Here is a 26,876-nt window from a genome sequence, read left to right as displayed (position 1 = left end):
ACTCTGACCCCCATCGATGCCCCGTTGCATTCAACTTTGCAGTCGTCATCACATAGGTAAGTGGGTTGTTGTCACTGTAAACAGTTACTGCAGGAGAATAAAACAGGTAATCTCTGAAGCGTTCTGTGACTGCCCATTTCAGGGCTAAAAACTCCAGCTTTCCTGAATGTAGTCTGTAGTTTTTCTCTGCAGGTGTCAAGGTACGTGAACCGTAACCTATCACTCGAAGTTTACCTTCTTGCCTTTGATACAACACAGCTCCTAGTCCCTCCTCAGAAGCATCAATATGCAGAATAAATGGACCCTCAAACTTTGGATAGGCCATAACAGGTGGGTTAGTCAGTACACTAGTGAGATACTCTAAGGCATGTTGGTGTACAGGTTTCCAGTTTACCTTTTGATGTGGTGGTGCTTGTCCAGCTCTCTTTATTTTTCTGGTGTTCTTGTTCCCAGGATTTATGGCAGGCTCCTCAGTCAACAGGTCATAGAGACATTTTGCATGGCGAGAGAAATCTTGCACATAACCTCTGTAGTACCCCAGGAAGCCCAAAAGTTTCCTTAATTCTTTGACATTAGTAGGTGGCTTATTTTTCAATGCTTGTACAGCTTCAACTTCTTTCTCGTCCATTCTTCAGCCCTCTGCTGAAATCACTTTTCCAATGTAACAAACTTCAGGTCACTCTTATCAGGTCTTAATTTGATGCCATACTCCTTCTGTCGCCTCAGAACACACTTGACATCCTCAATGTGTTGTTCAAATGTTTTGCTATAGACTAGCACATCATCGAGGTACGGGATGCAAATTTGGTCTCGTAGCAACCCTAAACTCTCCTCCATACTACACTGAAAAGCTGCAGGCCCGTTAGTCAACCCAAATGGGATTCTATTCCATTCATATAGCCCCCAAGGAGTTGTAAAGGCTGTGAATGGTTTTGAGTTCTCACTTATACTGCCCTGATGATACGCCTTACCCTGATCTAGTACACTGATCCAGGCATTACCCCCAAGGCCATCAATGATCTCCTGGATGCAGGGTATAGGGTGTCTATCAGGAAGGTTTTTTTTGTTAAGCTCACGAAAGTCCACACATAGTCTTAAGCCTTTAAGTCCTTTTTCCTGACACACACTACTGGAGATGCATAGGAAGAGTTGGATTTTCAAATGAAATCTTTCTTCAGCAAATCCTGCAAATGATTTTTCACTTCTTCGTACAGAGGACGTGGAATGGCATTGTATGTTTTAGCCACTAGGATATTATCTGTGAGCTTAATGTCCATTTTCAAATTTTCAATATAGCCAATCTCATCTTTAGTTCTAGCAAAGGAGCCAGACTCTTCCCTGAACATTGCTCAATGTTGTTAAATGTTCAAGGTTTACAGGGGGATCCCACACAGTGTCTCTGGTTTCACTTACTTGTCCGTCTGATGTTGTGGTAGCTATCCGCTGGGTAGAGGCTACAGAGGCCTATAACTGCTCTGGTTGGCAAGGCTATTTCATGGTTAGTAGCATTGTAAACATTGACATCAATTTTGCAAGGCTTGTGAAGGTTTACTAACTGACAGTGTATCTCCAACTCCTCATTCCATAACATTCCTTCATCTGGTTCAAACAGCATCTTTGCGTTGGGATCTTGAATACCGCATTTGACGTAACAGCCAATTTGTTTCCATTATTCCGTTACTCATTTAAAATCTTAGTACTATGCAGCATCCCACGTTATCAGGCTACCGTCTATGCTGACTATGAGGGCGGCGGGAAGTGAAAGTAAAGGGCTGCGATCACGCAGTCCAGGCTATAGGAGGGCGAAGTAAAAACACTTTTACAAATAACGAATCCCGATTACCACTCCGCTGCTGTCTGGTACTTTTGCTAAATGCATGAAATACAAGCCTTACAGTGAAAGACGAATAGGCTACCTTCTGATCCTATAATTAACAAAAGAAATGGTTTATTTTAACACAGAGGAGAAGGGCGATTTGGCGCTTCGCTGTAGCCTTGCAAAAATATTTGAGCTAGAATGTCCTAGTAAGTAGCCTAACAATAATAAATCTATATTTTCTGCTAAAACATTAGGCTACCTATTATGTCCAATGTAGGCTATAGGCCTGCGAGACATGTAGGCTACAAAAAGACAATTAGGCTACATATTCACGTCACAGTCAGGAATTATTTGAATAAGAGGGTAGACTAATAAGTCTTTTATTTTACAAGACGGTAGACTAATACGTGATAACTGTTTGGTTGGTTTTGAACCACATGGCAAAACAAACAAAGGAACACATGGCACAGGACCCAGGAAGTAATAAAGACAACAGGAAGACATGAGGAGCAGAAAAAAAACGCTAAACAGAGAAAACAAAACAAGACAGGGTACATCAAGCATCAAGGAAAATCTCTAAATATATATCTTAGAAGTACTTTTTTTTTAAAAAACATTTATTTATTATGGATTTTGTTCATTTTACAAACAAACAGAACAATACAAAACAGCACAATAGCACACAATAAGGCACATAAAGAAACAACAGAAACAGAAAAGATGCCGGTTATAAAGCACATCACATGGCTGGTACTCACACAAATTCCACACAATCGTTTTTATAAGATTACATTGTATATACTTAAATCAAAATAAAAACAAGACAAAAACAAAACTAAAAAGAACAGAAATAAAAAATAAAATAAAATAATAATAAATAAAATATAGCCGCAAGCGGCAATGGCAATTTCAGAATCCAACAAAGCACCGACGTGGTACATATTTGATGTGTGTGCTATTTGTTTTTGCATGTTATTTTCTGGCACATTTACTTGCTTGGCCAGGTGGGGGCGCAATGCAAGGCAGGCCAATTGTGTGTCATCATAATCATAATATAAATTAACCTGAGAAATTTCAGATTATTCATTTTAAGCAAAGAAAATTTCTGATACACTTTTTGGCCAGATAGTGGCGCTATATTAGGCATTTGAATTACACATGTGAATATCATCGCAATAAGAATATCCAATATTTTGCAAAGTTTCAGATCAACCAATATAGGCATTACGAATTTCTGGCACATTTTCCTGCTTGGCCAGGTGGTGGCACTATGCCAGGCAGGTCCATAGGGTCTCGGGATATCATCATATTTATAATATATATTAACCTGAGAAGTTTCAGACTATTCTTCCAAAGCATAGAGCAATCTGGCATATTTCCTGTTTGGCCAGATGGTGGCACTATGCTAGGCATGTGAATTATACAGTATGTGTGAATATCACCACAATAATGATATCCAATATTTTATAAAGTTTCAGATCAATCACTTAAGGCATTGTCCATTTCTGGCACATTTCCTACTTGGCCAGGTGGTGGCGGTATGCCAGGCAGGCCCACTGGGTGTCTGAATATCATCATAATCATAATATCTATTAACCTATAGTTTGCATAGTTTTGCCATTTCGTCAAATTACAACAGATCAAAAAAAGCTTCACAATTTAGAATCAGGAGCATATTGGCATCATGTATACCAACTTTCACATGAATCGGATCAACCGTCTAGGAGGAGTACGTTAAAATGGATCATGTCCACAATGCACAAAATCCCAATTACCTCACTTCCTGTGGGCGTGGCTAATGGCATGTTAATACAAAAGTTGATTGTTTTGGGGAGTTACACACACCCACCAAATTTGGTGTGTGTATCTAAAACTATATGCCAACCACAAGTCACAGTGACATAAGGGGGCGTGTGACATAAATGTGTACGTGTGATTCCGAATGGATGTGTGTGGTTTGCAATTAGAAAAAACAAGAAATAACATTTCCAATAATTTCCCATTATAAATTACATAATATTTGCACCTTCCTTACTTGTGAAGCTCACATAATTCTAATGATGTCACCGTATGTATGTGAAATGTAATACAACGTTGCCACCTAGCGTATTTAACATTAACGTGACATTTCTTGCTTGTGTCGTCAACTCCATGCTTTGAGGAAAACAATCTTTTTATCATAGTTTCCTCTTCAGTGAGCGATTACCAGGTCGTTTTTGTAACGGAGATGGCTGTTTATTGTCCCTAGGTTTACAGAAACACCTATTCATATTAATACGTATGGAAATCAAGTTAACGCTGCCGACCACTGTTTGTCTATTACATGGCCCAGAATACCTTGCATGTCTTTACAACAAAACAACACAGTAAAACCTAAATGCCCGTAAACATATGAATTTGCATACTTGTAACATTTTTAATGATACTCTCCCATCATGATATTTAACAATAATGAAAAAAATTATTTTGAACACCGTCAATGTGAAAATAACTGTCAGCAATAAATAGCTAATGTTCTCCTTCCCATTTCAGTTCACAAGTCCATACTATCCCATGGCTGAGCAAGGATTTCATGATTGGGCAAGGCTGCCCAGAGATATTGTGCATACTTGGAAGGCATTGTGAATGACGTACAATTGCAAATGTGAAAGGTGATAGTTACCAAATACGGGTGGGTGGTTTGCCAAATGCTGGAAACTTTTGGAATGTTTTCTTTTTTTTTTTAGCTTATGCACCCTCACATTGGAGTCCCGAGTTCAAATACAAAATTTGGTATCGATATGTGACAGTGTTCCTGAGATATGGACGACTTCCTGTTTCGGAGCTTCACCGTTTGGCTGTGACGGGCAAACGCTTTTGAAAATCAAAAATCCTTCTGGTAACTTTTGTGAGGCTTGGTCCAAGGATAATGTATGTCAAGTTTCGTGGCGTTCGGACCAAATTTGTGACCTGTGAAAATTTAGTTTCGCTTTCTGTTCAATCCAATATGGCGGACGAACGACACGCCCACCTGACGCCATCTTCGCGTGCAACTTACACCGGTACTGACCGGACGTTTTAAAGTTGGAACGGTGTCTCTGTCTCAAAGGGCCTTGGCGCTAGAGCTGACAAAAAATTAGGGAGACGGGAAAAATAATAAAACTTAAGCAATTTAGCTGGAGTTATATACCATCTAGTAGGCCATTTATACTGCAGTTGTTTTGAGTTTGTATTGATAGATTGGGTCTGAGCACTGAGACATGCATCTAAACCATTCCTCCTCTGTTAAATCCTCCTCTGTCAAATCTGGTCTGTTCTCCACGCTTGTAATAAGTCTGTTCCCCCACGCTTGTAATAAGCGTTCAGATGACTCTTTAGACTTACTTACAAACAGCTTATACAACAATGAAATCTGGCCCCTGGCATGTAAAAAAAAAAACAAAGTGTAGTCTTCCAGGGAAGATAGGGGAGGAGGTTTCATACTATTGCTCAGTTTGGAGAGGATGAAGCCTTAGTTGCAACTATTTAAAAAAGTGCTTCGCAGGAATCCTATAGGCTATTTTGACTTAAGCAGTTCAAATGAATAGAACGCAGCTGTTCAAAATCACTCCAGGACTGGTAAATCAATGCAATACATGTGTAATTATTAAAACTTGTTTTCTTGACTTGTTTTCTTGTGATCTTCTCTTTAATCACAGTTAAGTTATTCAGCAAAAATAAATGGTATACAACTGTTTATGCTAAATGTAAGACTTTAATAGCTAAATATAATGTTCTCTCACTCTTCCATAGTGAAGCCTACTGACATGCTCCACATTCCAAACACATCTGTGGTCTACACAGCACCCACAGTATCAGTTGGGAGTACCACTCGGAGCCTTGACCCTGGGGTTTCTCAACCTCCAGTCTTCTTTGAGTCCAAGTAAGCCGCACAGATAGCACAGTCAGATGACACAATACATAGTCTGCTAAGTGTCTGCTAAAACTAATGTAATAGTATGTCTGAGGCCACAGTTTTTAACCTCAGAGGTTTGCCCACCAGCTTGGGTTCCTTTCTGATGAATTTCCACAAAGCATTTCTGCCTTTAATATACGAGAGGTTTTTGTCTTGTTGGGTAGTCATGCAATTCAAGAGATAGTGTACAAGGCACAGTATCAAGGAACATCTCTAAATATATCTCTTAGAAGTATGTACTCAAATATGCAACTCACGTCTTTTATCTAAATTATTTCCCTATTTGGGACTGCTTTGAAATTCCCCTTTCTTCTCAAAAAGAAGTAAACAATCTTGAACAAAATGCTAGTGTTTGGAAGAGAGGTCATTGAAAAACACCACCCAGATATTCCCAGAGGTTTTCTCCAACTGTAAATCCACAACAATCTTTTAGTAATTCAATGTCCATCTGCAGTCTGTCATTGAAATATCAAGGATGAATGAAATAGGCAATGCAGTTAGCATGCAAACCCATGTGGTAGCAGTGTGGAGGTACAAAAAAGAAAGGACAACATGCAGATATAGAAAATGTATCAGTACTAGATTAAATACAGTGAGCGGAGGAGTCTCGTGTATTTGTCCCAGGCAAGCTACTGTTACCACTCCTCAAAAACTAGAGATTAACAGCCGGCGTATAACACACAGTATTAGAGGTTGATTAGCACCCCCTACTGTAATTATATCTCAATGCAGATCTCTCACAGACATTACATATCTTCTGTCAAACTCAGACACTAAGGACATAGTAATTAGTAAATACGTTAGGCTTGTTGATGGTAGGGTGTCGTTAGGATAATGATATTTTGTTCTTGTGCTGCCACTAAGGCATCATGTTGAGATCAGAAGTGGTGATAAAATTGATTTTACTTTTTTTTTTACTTTCATTTTGCATCTCAGCTAAAAAAAACTAAGTAAAACAAAACTAGCTGTTTATGCTCACAGAACACAACATTAGCCTTACAGATGACAGATTTACAGATTAAGATTTATGAGCTGGTGACATATTTTATTATTTTCTTAAACAATACAATCATTATGGCCGCTCAACTCAAGTTTGCAAAGATTTTAAAACCTCGCCAGTGCAAATCTGTCACTTCACTCGATCACCTGGACTGTCGGCACGCCCTGGTCCTCTGGGCTGCCTCTGTAGGGCACAGAGAGGTCAGGGCAAAAAGAGCAAGCGAAGACGTGGAATCACCCTGGCTATCCCACCCCACAGATGAGGCGGCCTTTGCTCACCTACACACCATGTGTTCAGTGCCCTCACAGAGCGCTTATCAGAAGATAATCGCCACTAATATAAAGACAGCTTGCCTTTCTCACTTTCTCATTGTGGTACACACGACATTGCTTCCCAGATCCTCCGCTAACATGAAGACCATCGATCAGAGGGTGATTGCCCTCTGTTTGGTCCTGACCCTGATCGCCGCTGTGCAGGTAACAATCAGCACTGCATTTCCAAAAGGCCATGAACCAAATCAACAGTGGAAGTTGTGGATGCCATTTGATTTTTCATAATATTCTTTTATGTTTTTTAGAATCTGAATGTTTTTGGGTCAGTTTGTATTTTTTGCACTCAAGTTTACAGCACTTGGTTGCAAGACTACAATCACTAATAGTTGATTAGCAGCACTGTGTACAAGTGACTTGTAGGTTTTTGCTCTGCTTTGTTGCATGTGATGCTCTTCAGAGTAGGTTTCTGTTGGTGGTGAACTGTGCAAATAAAATATAAGGCTACATGTGAAACGTGTGTGTGCGGTGTGTGGCAGGTGAAGGCGGCTCCGGTGGCCGAGGACTGGGCAACGGGTCTGATCCACCGAGCCAAGCGCTCGCTGCTCTGGCGCTGGAACATGCTTAAGCCCATGGGGGCCAGCTGCAGGGAGCACTCTGAGTGCGGGACAAAGTACTGCAGGTAAGAACTGCCCCCAGCGTCCAGACCACCATCTCTTCTGCCCCACAATCTCTCCCTCCTCCCTTGGTGCCACTGCACCAGGCACCATTTACATGTACGTGTGCTAGACAAGAAATTATCTGCATTATTGTTATTCCGGGTAAAGGTTGTAAGATATGGCAGGCTGTAAAGTGCATAATCAACTCCTGTTTGTGTCTTTTGCTGTTTCCTATATCTGTATGTTTAGTCAGCTTTCTTGACTTATATTGAGTCGACATCCACTGACATTACTTGACATATACTGTAACAGATGTTACAGCTATTAATAGATTTCAAGTCTGAATGTCAATTTATATACTTTTTTTATCTTATCTTTTTTGACTTTTTATCTTCGCAGGAAACACACCTGTACATTTAGCAGCTATTCCTCTTGAATATATGGATTTCACGACTACCTGGACAGATACATTTTTTGAACATTCAACCACATATCACACTGAGCTTTTAAAGTTTGCCAGTCAAAATACCAGTGGAGCGGAGGACCTTTCTCATCTTTGGACATCTAAGATAAGGACCATACCCCCTGTTTTCAGAATCTCCCATAAGCCATATTGACTGTTTTGAGAATATTAAAAGGGACAAAATGACAACAGTATTGCAAGAACCTTGTAAACACATGCAGTTGACTGAGACCAATGCAGTAAAAGCCAACCATGAGTTGGAAACAATTTGTTATGTATACTAAATAGTAAATTTTAGGCTACTATACCGCCTGGAAACATTTTTAAGTGAGGGCAGTCACATATTTGGAATATATAATTAATTGTATCTTGTACTAAGCACCAGTCCTTTCCGTGTCAGGTATGGACAACCCAACACTTCTTCTGTTCCAGGACATGTTGAAGTACTAAATACATTCATGGGAATTCAAAACAAGTCAAAGCACATTTGGTTTCTTGGAAAGAATTTATTTGTGATATCTGATGTCTTTGCTGTTATTTATTTGTAAATATGAGATATGGGTAATGTACATAGTATCTTTTATATTGCCACAGTTATGGTGTTTACATTGTTTTGTTTTTTTTAGAAAAGAGCAAAGAAAATCCAATTTTGCACAATGCAATAAAAGAAAATATCAATGTCAAAATTTAAAATTGACATAATTCATGAATTGATCACAAGTCAGTTTTCTTCATTAACACTAGAAGCAGTATCCCATATTAACAGTCTGTTCATAACATGTAAATCTTTCCATATCCATCCTATAGTGTAATTACTATGTGCACATAAACAATCATTTACACACATTGTTACCAAAAAATACCTGATGGAACTGAAAGCAAAACTCAAAAAATGTGGCTTTAAGTAATTTAGGCCATATTGTGCTAAACACACATGTACTTGGAGAATGTAGTGCAGATTAGAGTAGGTAAATAGACATCAGACATGTACATCAAGTCAGAACACAACCTCAGTTGCTACACTGAAACATCTGTAATACTGCAATGCACACAAAAATGGATGTATGACTGACCAACTATTACATGTTCTCAGTCCTATAGCACAAGGGAATGCTGCATTGACAGTATTGTAAATGAGTGCGATGTCCGACGCAGATTAAAGCATGAGAACATGAGGCAACAAATTTGACTATAACATAAAGAGCTCCCATTCACTACATACTGTTGAAAACAAGAGCAAAATCCAGAGCAATGTTTCTTTGTTTATTCCTTTTTTGAAGATTGCATCTCTTAGTGGGAGTTGACATGGGAGTTCCCTTTGAATGTGAGGGTTAGTGTATGCACAGGAGAACTGTGTGCTGCACTCTGGAGAGATACTGTCCAACACGCCCACTACCTGCTTCAGTCTTCCTGATAAGATAGTTTGAGGGCACTAATGGGCAGGTGTAGTGAGGTCAAATGAGCAGAGTAGCAGGGTAACAGTAACTGAGCTCACTGAGCTCACACCAAGCAACGCAACATAAATCCATCAATCAGTGGGCACAACTGCGATCACTTGGAACACAAACTCTTACAAAACAAAAAGTAATTAAAAAGTACATGTAAAAAATAAAGCAAAAATAATATAACTCCTGAATAACTACAGGGGACAGAATGACTAAGTGTAGTCTGGGAATGGTTTCCTATACTCCTTTTTCCTCTAAATCTAGCAACCTGTGTGGGAGAGAACAGTGGGACGAAACGCTATGTGTGAGTGACCTGCTGCCCTTAACTGTGTTGACCTGCTCAGCATGGGATGACATTAATCAGCATGTTCACACAGAAGGTGGAAGGAAGCTCAAGGCTTCAAAAAAAATGTCCAGCTGTACATGGGAGTGGTTACCTCTTACATCACGACTGGTAAGTCATGATGCTTCTCAGTAACTGATTCCTGTGAGTGTGTGAGATAACAGAGTGTGTGAGTACGAGCACAGCTTCTAATGTATGTAGTAAATAAGTCATTGACACTGTAACCACTGACTACAAGAACTCCTATCGGCAATGCTATTGTAAAGATGGGTCAATTGACATCCTTCTTGCATGGACATGCTATAGAAGTAGGACATCCAAGTTATCAGTGACTAAAACGTGAAAGAGAACTGAGATCTGATTGTGATACAATCGGGCATAAAATGTTTGTGCACTTCTTGTAGCGTTGAAGAATATCTGTAGTACAAAGCCTAATCACGTTTCATGTCAAACAAAGAATGAAGCAGCAAACACAAGAGACGCATTTATGGGGTTCCCTATCTCTGGTCAGCACTGAATAATGCTCTTCAAAGGAGATCGAGGGTAAAAAAATAATAATAGAAAGTAGATTCTTACAAAAATCTGAATTTTCTTTCTTTATCAGCCTATCTAATTAATAAAGTTAGTGGCAAAGGACTGGTTCTGTACCTTTTGCTTTCCCCTCTCTACGACTAGTGGATGAAAAAGGGATTTAAGTATTCCTTTCTGCCCCAGATACAGTAGGTCACAAATACGTCAAATAGTGCATTATTGCCTCATACCTCGTGGACTATCTGTCCAATCATTCACCTCCCTCTGTTCTGAAACGCTGCCAGGTGAGGAAGACCCTGTTAGCCAAAGCTAATATCACAGGCCAGCAAAACTAACAAAGCCACTCAGGATTACGGTGTCCTTTTTTAGAACTCAAGTTAAAGGCTAACATCAGTAGAGTAACAAACATGTTCCTTTCATTCTTTCCCAAAGCGTGGGCTACTTTCATAGGATCTTAATTTCTCCCTCTTGAAATAAGCATAAAAGCAGCTCTTTCAATATACAGTGATTGTTAAAAACACATGATTGAACAAAACAAGACAGGGTTATTCATCAAAATAAAAAGATAAAAAGAACTACTGCACTATTAAATGTCCTTCCATCCGTCCATGGACCGCTTTCAAATCAGTGGTCATCATCAGAATGGGACAGGAACTCTGGGGACGTGGTAAAGTGCCATGCAGTAAGCGTTGAAAGATGAAGGGGGGGGTGAAGAAACCATGCTTGTTTAAGAATGGTGCCGCCGACGCTGGCCTGCTAGCTGTGAGGCACGCTCGGTCAAGTTCATCCCCCGAGGACCAACTCCTTCATGGCTAGGGCTTCAGCAGGGGCTGGCGCTCAGCAGGGGAGCTCTACAGAAGCAAACAAACAAACAAACAAACAAACAAACCAAGGAGGTCATGAGCTTCTCCACAACACCATCACCACCACCACAATCACACTGACACACACTCACAAACATGATAAGTCATGTGAACATGATAGATAGATAGTTAGATACTTTATTGATATCTATCTATCTCCAAGGTATCTATCTATCTATCTATCATGTTCCCATGACTATTAGGGATCGACCGATCCCTTTTTTAGTGCCGATCCCGATTTTTTTCCATCAGCCTAAGCCGATGGCCGATACAGGCTGCCGATTTTCTTGAGCCGATATTTGGAGCCGATACTGCTTTTATTTTGCTCCCTCAATTTACACCATACAAATGACACATAATTACACAAAAGAAGATAACAAATGTTATAAGTCTCAATTTTAAAAAGGAACATTTATTGAACTTATGGATGGGTGCACTGGATATATGGTTAACTGTGCAAAATGCTTTCATCAACATCTTACAACAGTCTTGATGATGCATTGCTTGCTGACTATAAGACATAATTCAGGTCATCACAAAATGTCCTTTGTCAACACATTTAAATAATTTAAGAAAACAATAAGCCTGAAAAGTAGCTATTGAATTAAAGTACTTGATTTGTAATTTAAGAAATATTTTTCTAAAAAAAAGCTGCCAGATTTGAACAAGGCATATCAGCAGAAAAGACGTTTATATCTCTCAAAGTTTTAAAATGTCCTTGGTACATGGTGAACGTGTCCCCACGGATTAATATTCAAGCTGACATATAACACGCCTTTCATTATTAAAGCATGTCTGATATCGTGAACTGCGATATTCAACTACCGTCTCTCCATTATTTATGCTCTGATATCACTGCGATGGAGAGGGGGAGGGAGACGCACACACCACACGCATCCAAAACGCAGCCAGGTGGTCGCTGAATAAAACTCCCACATATATCACGGAACAACGTCGGCATTACTTAATCATATGATATGATTGACCAGTGTTCGTAACAGCCACCGCTACCACATGCATACGGATAGCCTACAACTTCCTATTTGCAGCTCCCGAAATACAATGGCAAGCAGTTTTATAGAAGAGGCATTCAGGGAGGGACACACACACACACACACACACACACACCACACGCGTCCAACAGCCAGGTGGTCGCTGAATAAAACTCCCACAAATACCACGGAACAACGTTGCCATTACTTAATTATATGACCAGTGTTTGTTAAGTAGGCAGGATCTTGCTGAATATTCACTGATTTTATGCAAATATCACCAGTTAAACTGCTCACCACCTAAACTGGAACACCGGCCGATATATCGGTCCATCCCTAATGACTCTCATTACATGTGTGGACAGACACGTCGTCACCTGACAAGGCTCACCTCTGGAGTTCTCTGTCTGCACATGAGCGCCATGAAGACCACACCCAAGAGGACGCCCAGGCCGATGATAATGAAGGGGATGTTGATCACCACGTTGCCCTCGGCCACCACGGCCAAGAGCTTCTTAGCCGAGTCGTCATCAATGACAACGCTCTACACAGAGAGAGGAGCAGGACACAGAGGTGAGGGGGACAGCAGGGCAGAGGTCACACTCAAGAGCGCCAGAAGATGGGTGCTGAGGGTGCCGCAGGACACCCTGACTGATATGAGGTGGAACACATGGTGTAAATAGTTCTTTATTCTATTAGCACTAATGTACACTGAGCACTGAACATACATTTTTTAATATAATATGATAAGGTATACATCAGAAAAGAAATTTGAAATATATAAATTATTTGAAATGTTTCAAATGTGTATATTCAAGTGGATCTATCCATCCATGGGATGTCAGAAGCCAAATGGGAAATTGGCCTTATTACATCAAAACAGAAAGAAGCAAATATACCATAACAAATATGAAAACACAATGGATAATAAAGGTGATTATTCTCTAATGAAAACATATTAATTATCAGTAGTACATTTCTGCTAATAGAGCCCCTATATAGGCCCTGCTGTATATTTCTACATTTACATTTAGCTTCATTGGTCAGTTCTGTCAGAGTTGCATGTAGCAGCTGCTTGATCATTCAGTGTGTGCAATATGCCATCACTGCGCCGCCTTCTCAAGAGAACTCATACACAGGCTGTTAGGCTAATAGAACCTATTCAATTATATGCCAATTGGGGGAAATGGGGCCAGCCTAGACAAAAGGAATTAGGGCCAAATTTTACCGCGGTAACATGGAGCAAAAAAAAAAAAAAACTTGCTATGATGTGGATGTTATTGACCAAAAGTTATTGACCAATTGGCCTGGTCATAGTAATAACAATATGTCTTTTCATAGTATCATTGGTGTTTTTTTTTGTTTGTTTTTTAAGACCAGAAATGTCTTAGTTTCGTGTTGTGTTTAGAATGTTTGTCACTCTGAAACTGTGTTAAATTTGCGTATTTAGCTGCCAGCACTTCTAACATTTAAAGCCCCTGGACCCCTTATCTTCATCTACTCTGCGCCGCACCCCTGAGTAAAAATGTGGTCCCGCCGCGCACATGACCACTCTGGACATAAGGCAAGATCATGTTTTTCCCAAACCTCATCCAACACTAAGAGACCAGACCAGATATCCTCTCTGTGTTTGCAGATGGCTGGGAAAGCAGAGACCCTGAGAACCACGCCCAGCCCATCCTACCCGTGACAAATTGGCTCTCCTCAACATCTGGCAGCCTATGAGGAAATGCTCATGGGTGGGGGTTATGAACAGGTCTGGAAAATAACTTAGGCAGGTCTCCTGTGGTTTGATAAGGTCTGTTGTGGAATGAGGTGACCTCTGTTCCACTTAAAACAATGCTAACCTCTTAGCCCTCAAATCCTCAAAGTAATCCTCAAAGTAGCCCTTTATTGTAATTGTTGAAAGTAATGACACGTATGAGACATTTGTGAATAGAAATAAATACAAAATGCAAATACTGAATGATTGATTTGTAGTTATATTGTAGTTTGTGGGATTAATACACTGTATACAATCAAAATACCCGTATCAAACATTACAACCATTGGCCAAGGGGAATATTTATAGATTGGAAATACATCACTAATACTGTAATTAGGCCAAAGGTGAGCAGAACTAGGACATTGTCAAGGCAGACGTTTTGTTTTGTTTTTAGAGACATCCTTCCACTCTATTGATATTCAGAACCAACACTGCGTGTTATACAGACCCAGCAGGGATTTCCTGACCGAGTAGGAGGAGAGAACATCAATTAGTGAGACCTTCACCCTGCAGAGACCCCTAATGGCATGTAACAATCGCTACATGATTTCTGACACTGAACAATAACAACTGAGAGGGTAACAATAATAACAAATTACTTGAGGCCCACATGAGAGAAAAGCCCCTTGGAGGTTTTCCATATGTCTAGGCTAAACAAAGACGCACTTACTTCATTGAGATACATCACAGGGAACACCAAGGTCCTGACATCACCCGTCTGACTTCTGTATATAAAAGAAAACAAAAAGAACATTCAGACACACAAACCTTTGGAAACATGGTCATTTTGTATTCAACAAAAGCCCTCATTCCTATCATTAAAGTCAAGGAATTGGTGAAATACATGATGTAGTTACATATTTATCTGTAAAACTAGATCCCACAAGCAGCTGCTACTTAGAGGAAGGCAAAGATGTTTTGTGCCTTGGTCCTTCAAGCTTTGTTTACCATAATTCTATCCCTGTTGAATAAAACCTGGATGTTTATTTGCCGTATTTACTGTATTAGGGATGTTTACGAAAATTCAAATATCCTAATTACTGTGTCCTATAATTAACTATTCAAATACTATTTTCGCTATTTGGTTATTTTGTACATAGGGTGTTATAAGGAAATATGGAATACCAGATAAATAATTATAACAATTACAAAAAATAACTATATTGTAAATTTGTGTAGATGATAAACAAAATGATTGTAAAAGTACTGTGTCCAATTTGGGGAAAACAACATAATCCTACAAGGAAACAGTAGCCAGGTTGCCAGATATAAATTATACAATTTTTGAAAAACATGTATTCACCAAATCTCATACCCCCTTACTCAGTCTGACACAAACATATAAACAAGACAGACAAAACTATAACCTGATATTCCATGTTTAAACGGCCAGAGCCACAATCGCTGTTTGCTACTTATCACTCACAAATGGCAACTCCACGGCTGTTTCAACTCAATAAGGAAGGGTGCCTGGCCTGCCCCATGCTTCGGGAACCACTAGTCTACAAATTCACATGGTTGTACTTCTTTTGCAGATGCATGTCCATGTTCTGTAGCTTTATGGTCACAGTTACGATCACTGCAACCCAATAACTGTTTGTAGACACAGTCAGATATTCAAATATCACAGAAGGCACACCCCTTGTATTTATAGACCTTTGCTACATGGCATCTAGTAGGAATGGGTGATTGAGTTGCAGAATTTAAGCATTCTGCTCCAGGTCCCAGCTTTCACGTGCCTGGCCGAACTTGAGTGACATACTATGCCAGTGACATGGACCCACCACTCGGGCCATTCCTTACGGAGTTGAAACTGCCATGCCAAGACACCAGCACCACCAGCTGTGTAAGGGGGGTTAAATATGAGGACAACACATAGCGTTGAGTCAAATTACACTTGCAAAGGCTTAAATTTGATCTCAAACTGGAATCCAGGAATCCTTTCTGTTCACACTTTATCTGACAAGCCACTGAGAGATATGAAGTAACCTTTTTGATTAATGGCACACACATATACACAATAGACACAAGCACGCACATACACATTAAGTCAAGCAAAATGCAAACAGACGGGGTTAAACAATACAAGCAAATCAAAAACAGCTTACAAGATTAATTTGTTTTGTGACTAAATATTAACAAAAGTTTATAAAACATGGCATACAGGCTTTGTAGGAGTGCCACCACAACAGTGACTTCCCTCTCGGCCCCGTGTAACCCAAACACCAGAGGACACGTCCCCTCACCTCCTGCCCCAGTCAAGCGTCATGCAGCAGCCAAAGCTATATTAAACCAGACTTAATAAATAGCTATGACGTTTGACTGGCCAGGGGACGAGGGCACATACTGCACTGGTTCCCCCGTCACCTCATCACGAGGGTTTTTCTGGCTTCTAAAGTCGGCCTATGGGATGATGACAACTGCCCTGTTGGGAAACCAAAGAGGGGTGAGAAGTGTGCCATGGCCATCAGGCGGTGAGGGGGGCACATCAGGGGCAAGGTTATTGACGACAGAGAGGTTGTTTTCCAGGCCGTTGGCAGATTCAGGCAGCTTGAACAGGATTGTGGAGCCTAATTTCCATAGGAAATTCTTCTGTGTGCAAAACAACACCATGCAGCTGTTCCTGTTAAGATCTTTTACAGGTGTAGAGACTTAGGCGACCTTTTGTGCATTTACAGAAGCCTGTGCACACTTTAAGGGAACAGATGTGGCCATGCTACTAATGTTCAGTGAGAAGATTCTCCTTCAACACATTTCTTCTGTCATGATGTCAACAGGGCAGTTATAAGTATGGAAAGTCCTCCATCCCCCATTCATATGTTTAGGAGTCTTTCTGCTTCCCTCTCCTGGAACCATTCCCTCGTGTTCCCTCACTCCAATCTCCCTTTCCCACCCTCCCTCCCTCCCTCCCATTTCTCTCCTCTATACAACACAAAAAAACACATCCTACACAGTGTTTAAAGCATATCAATTGCCAACAAAAGCAGCCTCAGCCACACTGATAGCTGGTCCTGGGAAGGACACAATCTGACAGAACGCAATTTACCGAGCAAGTACCAGGAAAATGAATGCAATGAATGCACTAGCACTAGCTTATTATTTCTCCAACTTTACTGGAGGTCATAATGAGAATAGGACCATCCATCCTTATGCAACTGGGGCAGCCCTGATTTCAACTCACATAAACACTCGGAGGTGGCTTATCAGATTTGGGATCGATCAGTGCTAAAGAACTTTGACTGGTCAAAGGTCATGTAGCACTAAATCTGACTGTCAGTACTCTGGACATCCTGACACTATAACAGATGTGAATATCAGATAGCAGAGGTCCCAACACAGTCCAACAACACTCAGAGTACAGTATAACATACCGACATAACACACAAAAACACGTCACAATGTAAGAGTACAATAATGTGCCAATACAGCTGTACTATGGATGATACATAAGACACCAAACACCATAAAACAGAATGATACATAATGATGATGAGACATAATGAGAATGATGCAAAAAATCCTAGAATTCAAAATCTAAGTGAGATAAATAAGCTTAAATCAAGTGAATATGTACTTATTTTTCTAATAATTTCCTTATTACAAGACATTTTTGCACTTGATTTAATTTTTTTTTGCCTTGTACTAAGTGAAAATCTTCTTGTTCTATTGGCAAATCTTGCCAGATAATTATGCTTATTTTAAGTAGTATTTTTCACAAAACAAGAAACTTCCACAACTCTGTCAAAGAAAACTAGGCTATCCATTTCTCTTCAAAAGTTCTATTTCTATGGGTTTTTATCAAATGTTTCAACTACCTGAGTGAATAAAACATGACAATGAAATAAACTTCCAAACAAGCTTTAGGAGGCAAGACCTCGTCACTCATTCACCTGTGGCAAATGTTGAGATTGATGGATGTTATTTTTCTAATATTTGCTTATTACAAGACATTTTTGCACTTGATTTAAGTGCAGACACCGGCACAGTGCACTCTGCTTTGGACATTAGCTTAATTAGACAATATTATCATCAATACAACCCCGCACACCAGCGGAGGTGGCGGCAGAGTTCAACTCTGGTGTGTGGGGTTGTATTGAGAATAATGGGGTCTAAGTAATCGAATGTTGAAAGCGGAGTGCGCCACAGTCGTGTGTGAGCCGGTGTCCACAGCGATTTAGGCTCACCCCAACAGATGAGCACATTTAACAGTGAATTAGGTATGTTCTACACCCCACAGTGCAGGAGAGGTCATTGCAACATCGGTCTGAAATGGGTCAGCAGACAACAAAGTCTTCTGGGTAAATACATGTACCCAACAAAGTCTTCTGGGTAAATACATGTACCCAACACAGTCTTCTGGGTAAATACATGTACCCAACACAGTCTTCTGGGTAAATACATGTACCCAATGAAGTCTTCTGGGTAAATACATGTACCCAACACAGTCTTCTGGGTAAATACATGTACCCAACAAAGTCTTCTGGGTAAATACATGTACCCAACGAAGACAATCTGCCTTTTCTGCACTCGTTGACAAATGCGCCGCCGCAACGGGAGAGAGAGTGAGAGAGAGAATGAGCTAGTCAGAGGGCAAAGGCTTTTCCACGCTGGATTCATGCATGCCAAGAATATGGTCAACTATGACATCAGTCCAGCTGACAGGGCAGGGTAGGTGTGAGTGACCATGACCATGTGCACCCATAATTCATTGCTTCCAGACAGAGTTGCGCTGCAGGGGACTCAGGTGTAAAGGACACTCCAGTCGTAGACATCGCCGTTTTGCAGCTGCTGCTACATTTTGCGCTTATGTCTCAAGAAACACCGTGCAGTGTTTACAAAACACAGACCACATACTGATATGGCCTAGACTCAACATAGCAGCAAGGCCAACTGCTTCTCAGGTTTGATTGGGTTACAAACCAATCACATAACCAATTTATTTCAGGTGTGACTATTCTTTAAAAAGGTCTAAATGTAATGTAACAGATGGCTGAAATAGAAGGCAGTAAAGGTCTGTGTCTGTGCATGAAACCCATATGTATTGTTTCTATATTGCATGAAACCCATATGTATTGTTTCTATATGAAGAATGTTGGCCTTCAGTGAATACAGCCAGCCTGCAGCCCAGAGGGTAGGGAACTAGAGAGTGGGGGTGAGACCTGAAGGTTGAACCTAACCACCAAAATGTTCAGAGGTCAACAGGTGGATATTTATGGAGCATGGTGTTTAAGGTCATCCAATAAAGGAAAAGATGGTAGACAACATAAGGTATACAACCCTTTCCCAGCCAGCCCAGTAATATAGTGAGGAGGAGAGAACCTGTGAAAAGCCTGTGAAGCAAGAACGGTACACTCCAGTCCTCCATTCCCAGGCTTACATTGCACAACACAACACAACACAACACAACACAACACAACACAACCAACCAACCAACCAACCAACCCTGTGTTGAAGACCAAACACGTTATACCGGCATCTCTGTTTACATCCATGATGTGTGATCTACCTGATCATTTGAAACTCTAGCCTTTTCACCTCTGTATGTTATCAAAAAATGCACTTACTGGAAGATTTGGATCTTCTCGACAAGCACGTTCACCTGCAGCCTCTTGGCAGCACGCAGCACAATACCTGTGAGCTGTGAGAAACAGACAGGCCATCAACAATACATGAACACACAGACACAGACACACACACACACAGACACACACACACACGCAGACACACACACACACACACACAGGCCATCAACAATACATGACACACACACACACACACACACACACAGACACACAGACACACAGACACAGATACACAGACACACAGACACACGCACCTTGAGATCAGCTCATTACTTTTGACCCACTCACTCAACATCATAGTTGTCCCCAAATATTTCCACATATTTCCAATCTTTCCCCTGATTTAAATGTTTTTTAATCTTCCCCTAGTTTTTGATTTCCAAACGACTCTAAAGACGATACATATCCAGTTGGACCATTGTGCACATTATGTAACACAGAGAGCATTCTACTGCTCTCTCTTTAGCAGTCAACAGCACAGGTCTGTGTGACATGTTTATATCTGTTTATTCACTCACTCTGCAAAGATTGTAATGACTGGACTTTGCAAGTGCACACTGTAGCCAGCCTCCCGACCTTCCCCAAAAGAGCGGTAAAAGAAGCTACTGGACTTTGACACTTATTGGACCATTTCCTACAGTTGACACTTGTCAGACAGGGCTATTCTAGTGTTATCTGGTGTCCAAACAGTCTCGTAAAGTCCAGAGGTGTCTAGTCAACATGATGGAGATGACTCATGTCATGTCTGTCCCAGTCCTGTAAACAGAAGCCACAACTGAAGCGCACACAATGTTGACACATTGTATAGAAAGTAGAACTGTGCAGCTAACATGAACAACCACAGCCAGGTGTGTCCCTTTGATCAGACTGTCGACATGCTAATGCTGCTCCCCCCTTCTGCGCTCTTCACGGAACCCCTCTCTCACATCCTCAGCTGTTACAGGCTTCTCTCTTCAGTCGTGCAGATCTCTGCCACTCCACAGTGCCACCACACAGTAGCTTTAACAATGAGGTGAGGCCCTGCTGATGTGACACGGGACAGACAGATAAGTTATCTGCCCAATCTCAGGGCCCAGGCAGCCAGTGTGTGACCACATCTCCCACTTCACAAACAACTCCATAAACCACTGCTTATCTCGCTACTAAACACAACCCGCCTAACTCCCCTTCAGTGTAAAAATGCTGTTCTTATCCAGACTGATCATTTTATATCTTGATGCAAACAAAGCTTGACTTGATTTTGATATACTATTTTTTTATCCTGAGCATTTTAGGTTTAGTTTTTTTTTTTCAGATCACCTTTTTTTAACATAAATGTTATCCAGTTTAATTGCAAAGAATTTAAATAATTTCAGTCCATATCTCAAAGTAAATGTTTAGTTCATATTTTCTGCTATTCATTTTCTACGGAGTTTCCATGAGGTGCATGAGGTTACTGTAATGTTAATGCTACAGTGCCCTCTAGTGGTCACATCATGAAACCAAAAGCCAGACAGGAACAGTACCGGGTTTATGTCAATGGTGGTCTCATGGTGCTCCTTCTTGGGTTTCATCCCGATGACATCCTCCACAAACTTCTCATCAGCCTGATAGAAATGTGGCGAGGACATGATGATTGGGGCGCCTGTGAAGTAAACACAAGAAGACAATTCTGAGTTGCAGTTGTAGAGTAAAGGTTATCAGGATGCTTGAGTCATCTGAGCCCTGTGAAACACAATCTAAAATTGGAGAAGTGAAATGTCTGACAAATTTGAAGGGTTCCTATTTATAATGGTCTACGGGGCTCTTAAATCATGATCATGGTTTTCCATTGTCAGTTCCCGAAACCCCTTGACCAACTCTCATTGCAGATGTGACTTTTGAACACACTCTGCTCGTGGTGTGACACCAGATGATTCACTTTCTCTTACAGGGCTCATATACACACACACACACACACACACACACTCTCTCTCTCTCTCTCTCTCACACACACACACACACACACACACACACACCAGACCACACACACACACACAAACACACAAATTGGCAAAGACACAAACACACACACACACACACACACACACACTGGGATAACAGAAGGTGAGTTTTAAAACACAGGGTCACACAGTTCAACCAGGGCCTCTCTTAGGTCTCAAAAAATTCTTAATTACCTGTACCTATGTTGCAGGAACTGTAAAACTCTTATGTAAGGAGACCAGATACAGCCAGTTTTACAGGGTTGGCAGTTCCTTTTTTTTTGTCAAAGTTCAAGGGACAGCGCAAGAAACCATGTAGGAGGTTAAAATTTTGCATGCTGGATTGATGGTAGCAAAATCATCACGTTTGGTCTGGATAAATGGTTGGCAAAGACCTTCAGAAGACATATTTGGTACAAACATAGGGGTATTTTCCTTACTGAGATAAGGAAACACTCTCACCAATGAACAGAAAACATCCTTCAGGGTCTGAAAAGACAAGCTGAAAAACATTTTGGACATTTTGGGATAAAGAAGGTGAATATACAAAGATTTTTTAAAAAGGTTTTCTTTATTCTCCATGAGGGTCATTCCACTTGTCTTATGCAAATCTTTAGTTCAACTGAACATGGGGCCCATTGACATCAATATGTTTTATATAGGTCACCACAAAACCTGTGGTTGTAAAAAATTACCAGGTGCTCTATACAAAACATATTGATGTCAATGGTGCATTTTGCCCATGTTCAGGGTGGAAAGTGAAAAAGAAAGATTTGCATAAGACAAGTTGAGTACAAATATGTCTTCTGAAGGCTTAAACAGAGCCCAGCCAAAAACTCCAATAAAATTTGTATCAACTGGGCATTTGTATCAGCCTCTCGATCACTTTCCTAATACTGCCCAGGGAGTGGAATGCACACGAGGACTCACATCATGATTAAGGAGGAAGTGGGAGAAATAAGTGAAAGGTACTTTATCCAGACAGGACCAACTTCTTCAATTGTGTTACACAGCCATCAAATTCATTTTTATTTTTGACAGCCTTACACTTATTTTCACTGAAATATATCCACATCACCATCCACTCCCCTCAATAACACCCATTTTCCTGTTGATATCTTGTAAAACTTTGGAACTGGAGTTCCAATGATTATCAAGGTCACAGAAAGACAGAGAGGGGATGGATGGCAGAACATGTCCAGGTAGTGGTGGTGATGTAATGTAAACAGTGAGTACCTGCAGAGGTCTGAGGAGAACATGTACAGGGTCTCGCTCTGGTTGACAATAGGGTGAAAGGAGGCTCCATTGGTTCCATTGATCATATTACATTCATCAGAGGTCCACCAGTTCAGAGAGCTGTGGGGATGCAAATAAAAAACACAGCCAGCTCAACAACCAGAAGACAAAGACAGCTGAGATTAGATCAGATAAGGCGTGTTTGTCCTCCTCACGTTGACATACCTTTGGCCTTTCCACAAAGCCACCCTGGCGAAATCTTCGTAATTCTGAGATCCAGTGTAGAACACGTAGTCACCATCATCTGTCCCATTCATCTGAAATACAGACCCCATACCATGTGTGACAGACATTACTTTTAAATATAAATAAAATAATGAATAAATCACACTACAGAGGATAAACCATATAAAGTAATGTAAAAGACCCAAACACCTAATTCATTGGTTTATCCAAAGCATCTCAAGCTAATTCAGTGAATTGCATAACACGCATCCAATTCACTGAGAGAATTGCATAACAAACATCTCTTTCAGAAAATAACCTAATTCAGCCCTCCTAGTAAATCAGAAATGAGGAATCAAAACCAATTGACCTGTCGCTAAGCCCTGCCCCCCATTGTTACCGTGTGAAAACTCGGACAAACAAACCAGACTTGATTAGAAATACATTGTGGACAATGGCAGCTGACAGTATATGAAAGCAGGCTTTGAGGACGTTTTGATCGATAAGAGGATTTACTTTCCTCCAGAAGCTATCAAAAGGGACTTAATTATGCTATGGAGGGGTGTATTCAAAACTTTAGAATACATACAAGGTGACAAGCAGTTGTGGCGAGTAGCCGTGCAAATCACCGTGCAAAAACCACTGACGTTAATGCTAGTTAGCTAGCTAGTGGAAGATTGATACGAAGATATGTTAGGTTACGTTAATATTTGATGTAGTAAGAATATAGTAGTTGGTTAATGAGCATTTTCATCTTGGGATTTAACAGGGAACCTGTGTCCACGTTGTTGGCTTAGTAGCCTCCATTACGTCGAGCTGTTGCAAACGCCAGAGACGTCCTGTTGGCTACTACTGATGAAAATATACCCCGTTTTATGCCTCTCGGGGTACCAGCTATCAGAATTACACGTCCCCCATGCAAAACGTTTGACCATGGTTATCCGTCGGGGTTTTTTGAGTTAATAAACTCCATATATAATCATTAATTTGTCATTTTATGCCTGCTCCCTGTTGTTTCCTATAGAGTTGTCCGAGCTGATGTCCGAGTCCCATTGAGGCTGGACTGTCATTGGCTCATTAGCGTTCTAAGGGTGGCGCTTAGCGACAGGTCAATTGCTGATTGGCTACAGAAGAATATTCTAGATTCCACATGACACAGCTGTCTACTTATTTAATGGAGAGGTGCAAATGGAATGGTGGAGGCTGGTGGTTTCATCAATACCTCAAATGTCAGTTAACAAAAGAGCATGCGTCTGCCAGCACCAGGAGTCCTCACCTTGTAAAAGAGTCCAAACTTGGTATCGAGGGATGGCTCGAATGTTTTTACCATCTCTAGCAGTTTGTCTTCGTAACCCCACAGCAGATCCCCCACCGAGACGGAGGTGAAAAGGCCGATCTCCTCCCCTGTCATGTACTTTGAGATCAGAGTTCCACTAAAAGGGCTGTCCTTCATCTTCTCCATCACTGTCTGCAAGAGCACCCAGAAACCCAGGTTAGGATGAACACCAGTACTACCAGACTGCTCCAGAAATTAGGGGTTTGGGCCAGTTTAGCTGCAAACCTACTATGGAGCCAAACCAGGACAGGCAGGACGATATTCGAGCTTACAGGTAATTATTGTTGTGGGCTTTACGCCACCAAAATAAATAAAAAAACATTTGCCTCCCCATTATCAGGCTGATAGCCCCTCCGTGTTGTCCTAAATGCCATCCACAATGCCCAGTGTAAAATATCTGGCCCTGAAAGGAATATCAAACTAGTGCTTATTTCATGAGGGTAATAACAAATGGTTTTGCTTATTCTAAGGAATACCTTCATATGCTTCACTGCAACCCCTGTGTGTGTGTGTGTGTGTGTGTAAATCTGTAAATAGAAGCTTCACCATTGCTGGGATATTGACGGTTCGGATGAGATCCTCTTCTGATCCACTCGACATGTTGGCCTCAAACACATAAGTCTTAGGATTGATTGCTTCAACTTTGGTGCCATTCTCCAAGAAAGTTACATTTGACATGGGGCGGTATTCCCTGAAACAATCACACAGAGAATTTAAACAGTAGCCTATGTCAAGGACTGGGTCTGTGGCTAGTTTCTGACAGGTGCTCAAATTGAACCACATTCCTGATCATGCATAATGTAGACACAGAAAGCCACAGTATGCACTACATGCCAGTGTAATCATTCAGGCACAATTGTGTTATACACACCAAACTGCTGTGTCCTAAAGATGACATTACATTCTCTATAGGAGGTATGTGACAATTGTGGCTCTTCCTGTTTCCATCATAAACTATGGAGAAAATCGCTCATCAGCATAGGATGCAGCATAGTAGGCTACTCTAAATTGTTACACAAACCAATAATCTACTTCTTTAACACTCAATCCTAGAAAGCCTAGTTGCATAACAAGTCTGTGACCTAGATGGTAGACAAACTCACCTATAGGTATAAGGTCCCAGTTCGACTACAGCAGGTTTATCCCCAGCCAAAACCTCTATGGGATTGGTCAAATTAAAGAAATAAAACTGCATGTAAACCGGTGGGGGCGGATTCTCCCAGGCTGCAAATGCATCTGTGCCATTCTTCAACACCACCTCCTAAAGTGCAAAGGATCACTCAGTCAGCCAGGAATGGTGTGTTAGTCATAACATCCAAAATTCAGGTCAATTTAAGTTTAGCTAAGTGTGTTGTTAATGTTAAGTGCACCAAGTTAAATAGGCTATGTTCGTTCAAACTATCATGTAGGCCGATACGCTCAATATTACGCTGCATATTTAACATGTTTAGTCTGACAAACGACTAACCATCTAAAAGATAGCCTATGTATAGCAGCTCAAGCAGAAATTTTGTCAACTCACCGATTTGATTCTATTGTACACGATGTTTTGAAAGACCTGCGACAACGCCAAGGATATCCCCGCAATTAAAAAAAGTATGCAAAGCACTCCCGTGCTGTATACACAACAGGACTTCAACATAATTTATAGATAAAAAAATAATGTACAATCCGTGAAAATGTTGCGTCTTTGTGATGAGATGACCACTGTGGCTCACTCCGCCGCCGCCGCCGCCGCCTGTCACAACAAGGCAAAGAAAGATATTTGCATGTGCGTTAGCTATGCCAATGCACCGCCTTCCACGTCTAACGTTGTACCAAATACGGACTTACAGTGAGATGTGGAGCTTGGTGAATTTTACAACATCCCAGTTTCATCAAAATGAAACTAAACAAATGTGGATTTAAAAGCAGCAAGTCCTTCCGCATTTATTTCAGTCGTCAACTGAGCTGTTTATCTCGGTGTATTGAGAAAGTCTTTGTAAGTCATGTGACGTTTACGCATGTGTGTTTGAAAGCAGAGAATGCAGCCCTCCCACTGGACGAGTGACCTCAGACTGCTTGTAAACAATAATCGATGTTTAGGCCATTGCCCTGATTGAGAGTTTAGCATTAGCTAAATCTCAAAGAGTCTCAAACAAATAGATACTTAGTTATTACTACACAAATGTTTTTTTGTTTTTAGTTTTAATTATTATTTAGGGGATTAATGTGTGTTATTATTGAATAATCTTAGGCACAGTGCAATGGGCTCTGACTTGCACATTTGGAATAGGCCTAGCTGGCAAACAGAATCTAGGGCTTAACATTGCACCTTTAAGCCTAAAGAAGAAATAAAAAATAAGTACAAATCTAGTTACAGTCCCAGGCCAACAGAGGGGCCATAGCTATTTCTCAACTGAACATTATTTACAGCTTCCTAGGCTACAGTTTTGCACTACCTTATCCCACCC

The 26,876-nt window shown here is 40.8% G+C and overlaps 2 protein-coding genes across 3 annotated transcripts; one reads left to right on the top strand and one right to left on the bottom strand.

Moving 5' to 3' along the window:
- On the top strand, positions 1 to 8,738 carry LOC125304512 (liver-expressed antimicrobial peptide 2-like). Of its 2 annotated transcripts, none has more exons than XM_048258865.1 (5): positions 1 to 330; positions 5,591 to 5,720; positions 7,151 to 7,229; positions 7,562 to 7,704; positions 8,081 to 8,738. In XM_048258865.1, the coding sequence occupies exons 2-5, from the start codon at positions 5,605 to 5,607 to the stop codon at positions 8,115 to 8,117; spliced, it is 375 nt and encodes a 124-aa protein (XP_048114822.1). In that variant the 5' UTR covers positions 1 to 330; positions 5,591 to 5,604; the 3' UTR covers positions 8,118 to 8,738. The 2 variants fall into 2 exon arrangements, with proteins under 2 accessions (XP_048114822.1, XP_048114821.1); XM_048258864.1 differs by lacking the exon at positions 1 to 330 and adding an exon at positions 4,431 to 4,470.
- scarb2c (scavenger receptor class B, member 2c) lies at positions 8,631 to 26,392 on the bottom strand. The gene is made up of 12 exons (XM_048259286.1): positions 26,257 to 26,392; positions 25,946 to 26,161; positions 25,527 to 25,684; positions 24,970 to 25,114; positions 24,364 to 24,555; positions 23,088 to 23,179; positions 22,686 to 22,982; positions 21,171 to 21,333; positions 19,648 to 19,721; positions 14,754 to 14,808; positions 12,710 to 12,862; positions 8,631 to 11,314 (listed from the first exon to the last, which is right to left on the bottom strand). The coding sequence occupies exons 2-12, from the start codon at positions 26,063 to 26,065 to the stop codon at positions 11,276 to 11,278; spliced, it is 1,488 nt and encodes a 495-aa protein (XP_048115243.1). The 5' UTR covers positions 26,066 to 26,161; positions 26,257 to 26,392; the 3' UTR covers positions 8,631 to 11,275.
- Between the last annotated feature and the right edge of the window lie 484 nt (positions 26,393 to 26,876).

Source organism: Alosa alosa, chromosome 12 (genome assembly GCF_017589495.1).
Source record: "Alosa alosa isolate M-15738 ecotype Scorff River chromosome 12, AALO_Geno_1.1, whole genome shotgun sequence".
NCBI lineage: Eukaryota > Metazoa > Chordata > Actinopteri > Clupeiformes > Clupeidae > Alosa > Alosa alosa.
Note: the sequence above shows the minus strand (reverse complement) of the source record. Positions and strands in the feature narration are given on the sequence as shown.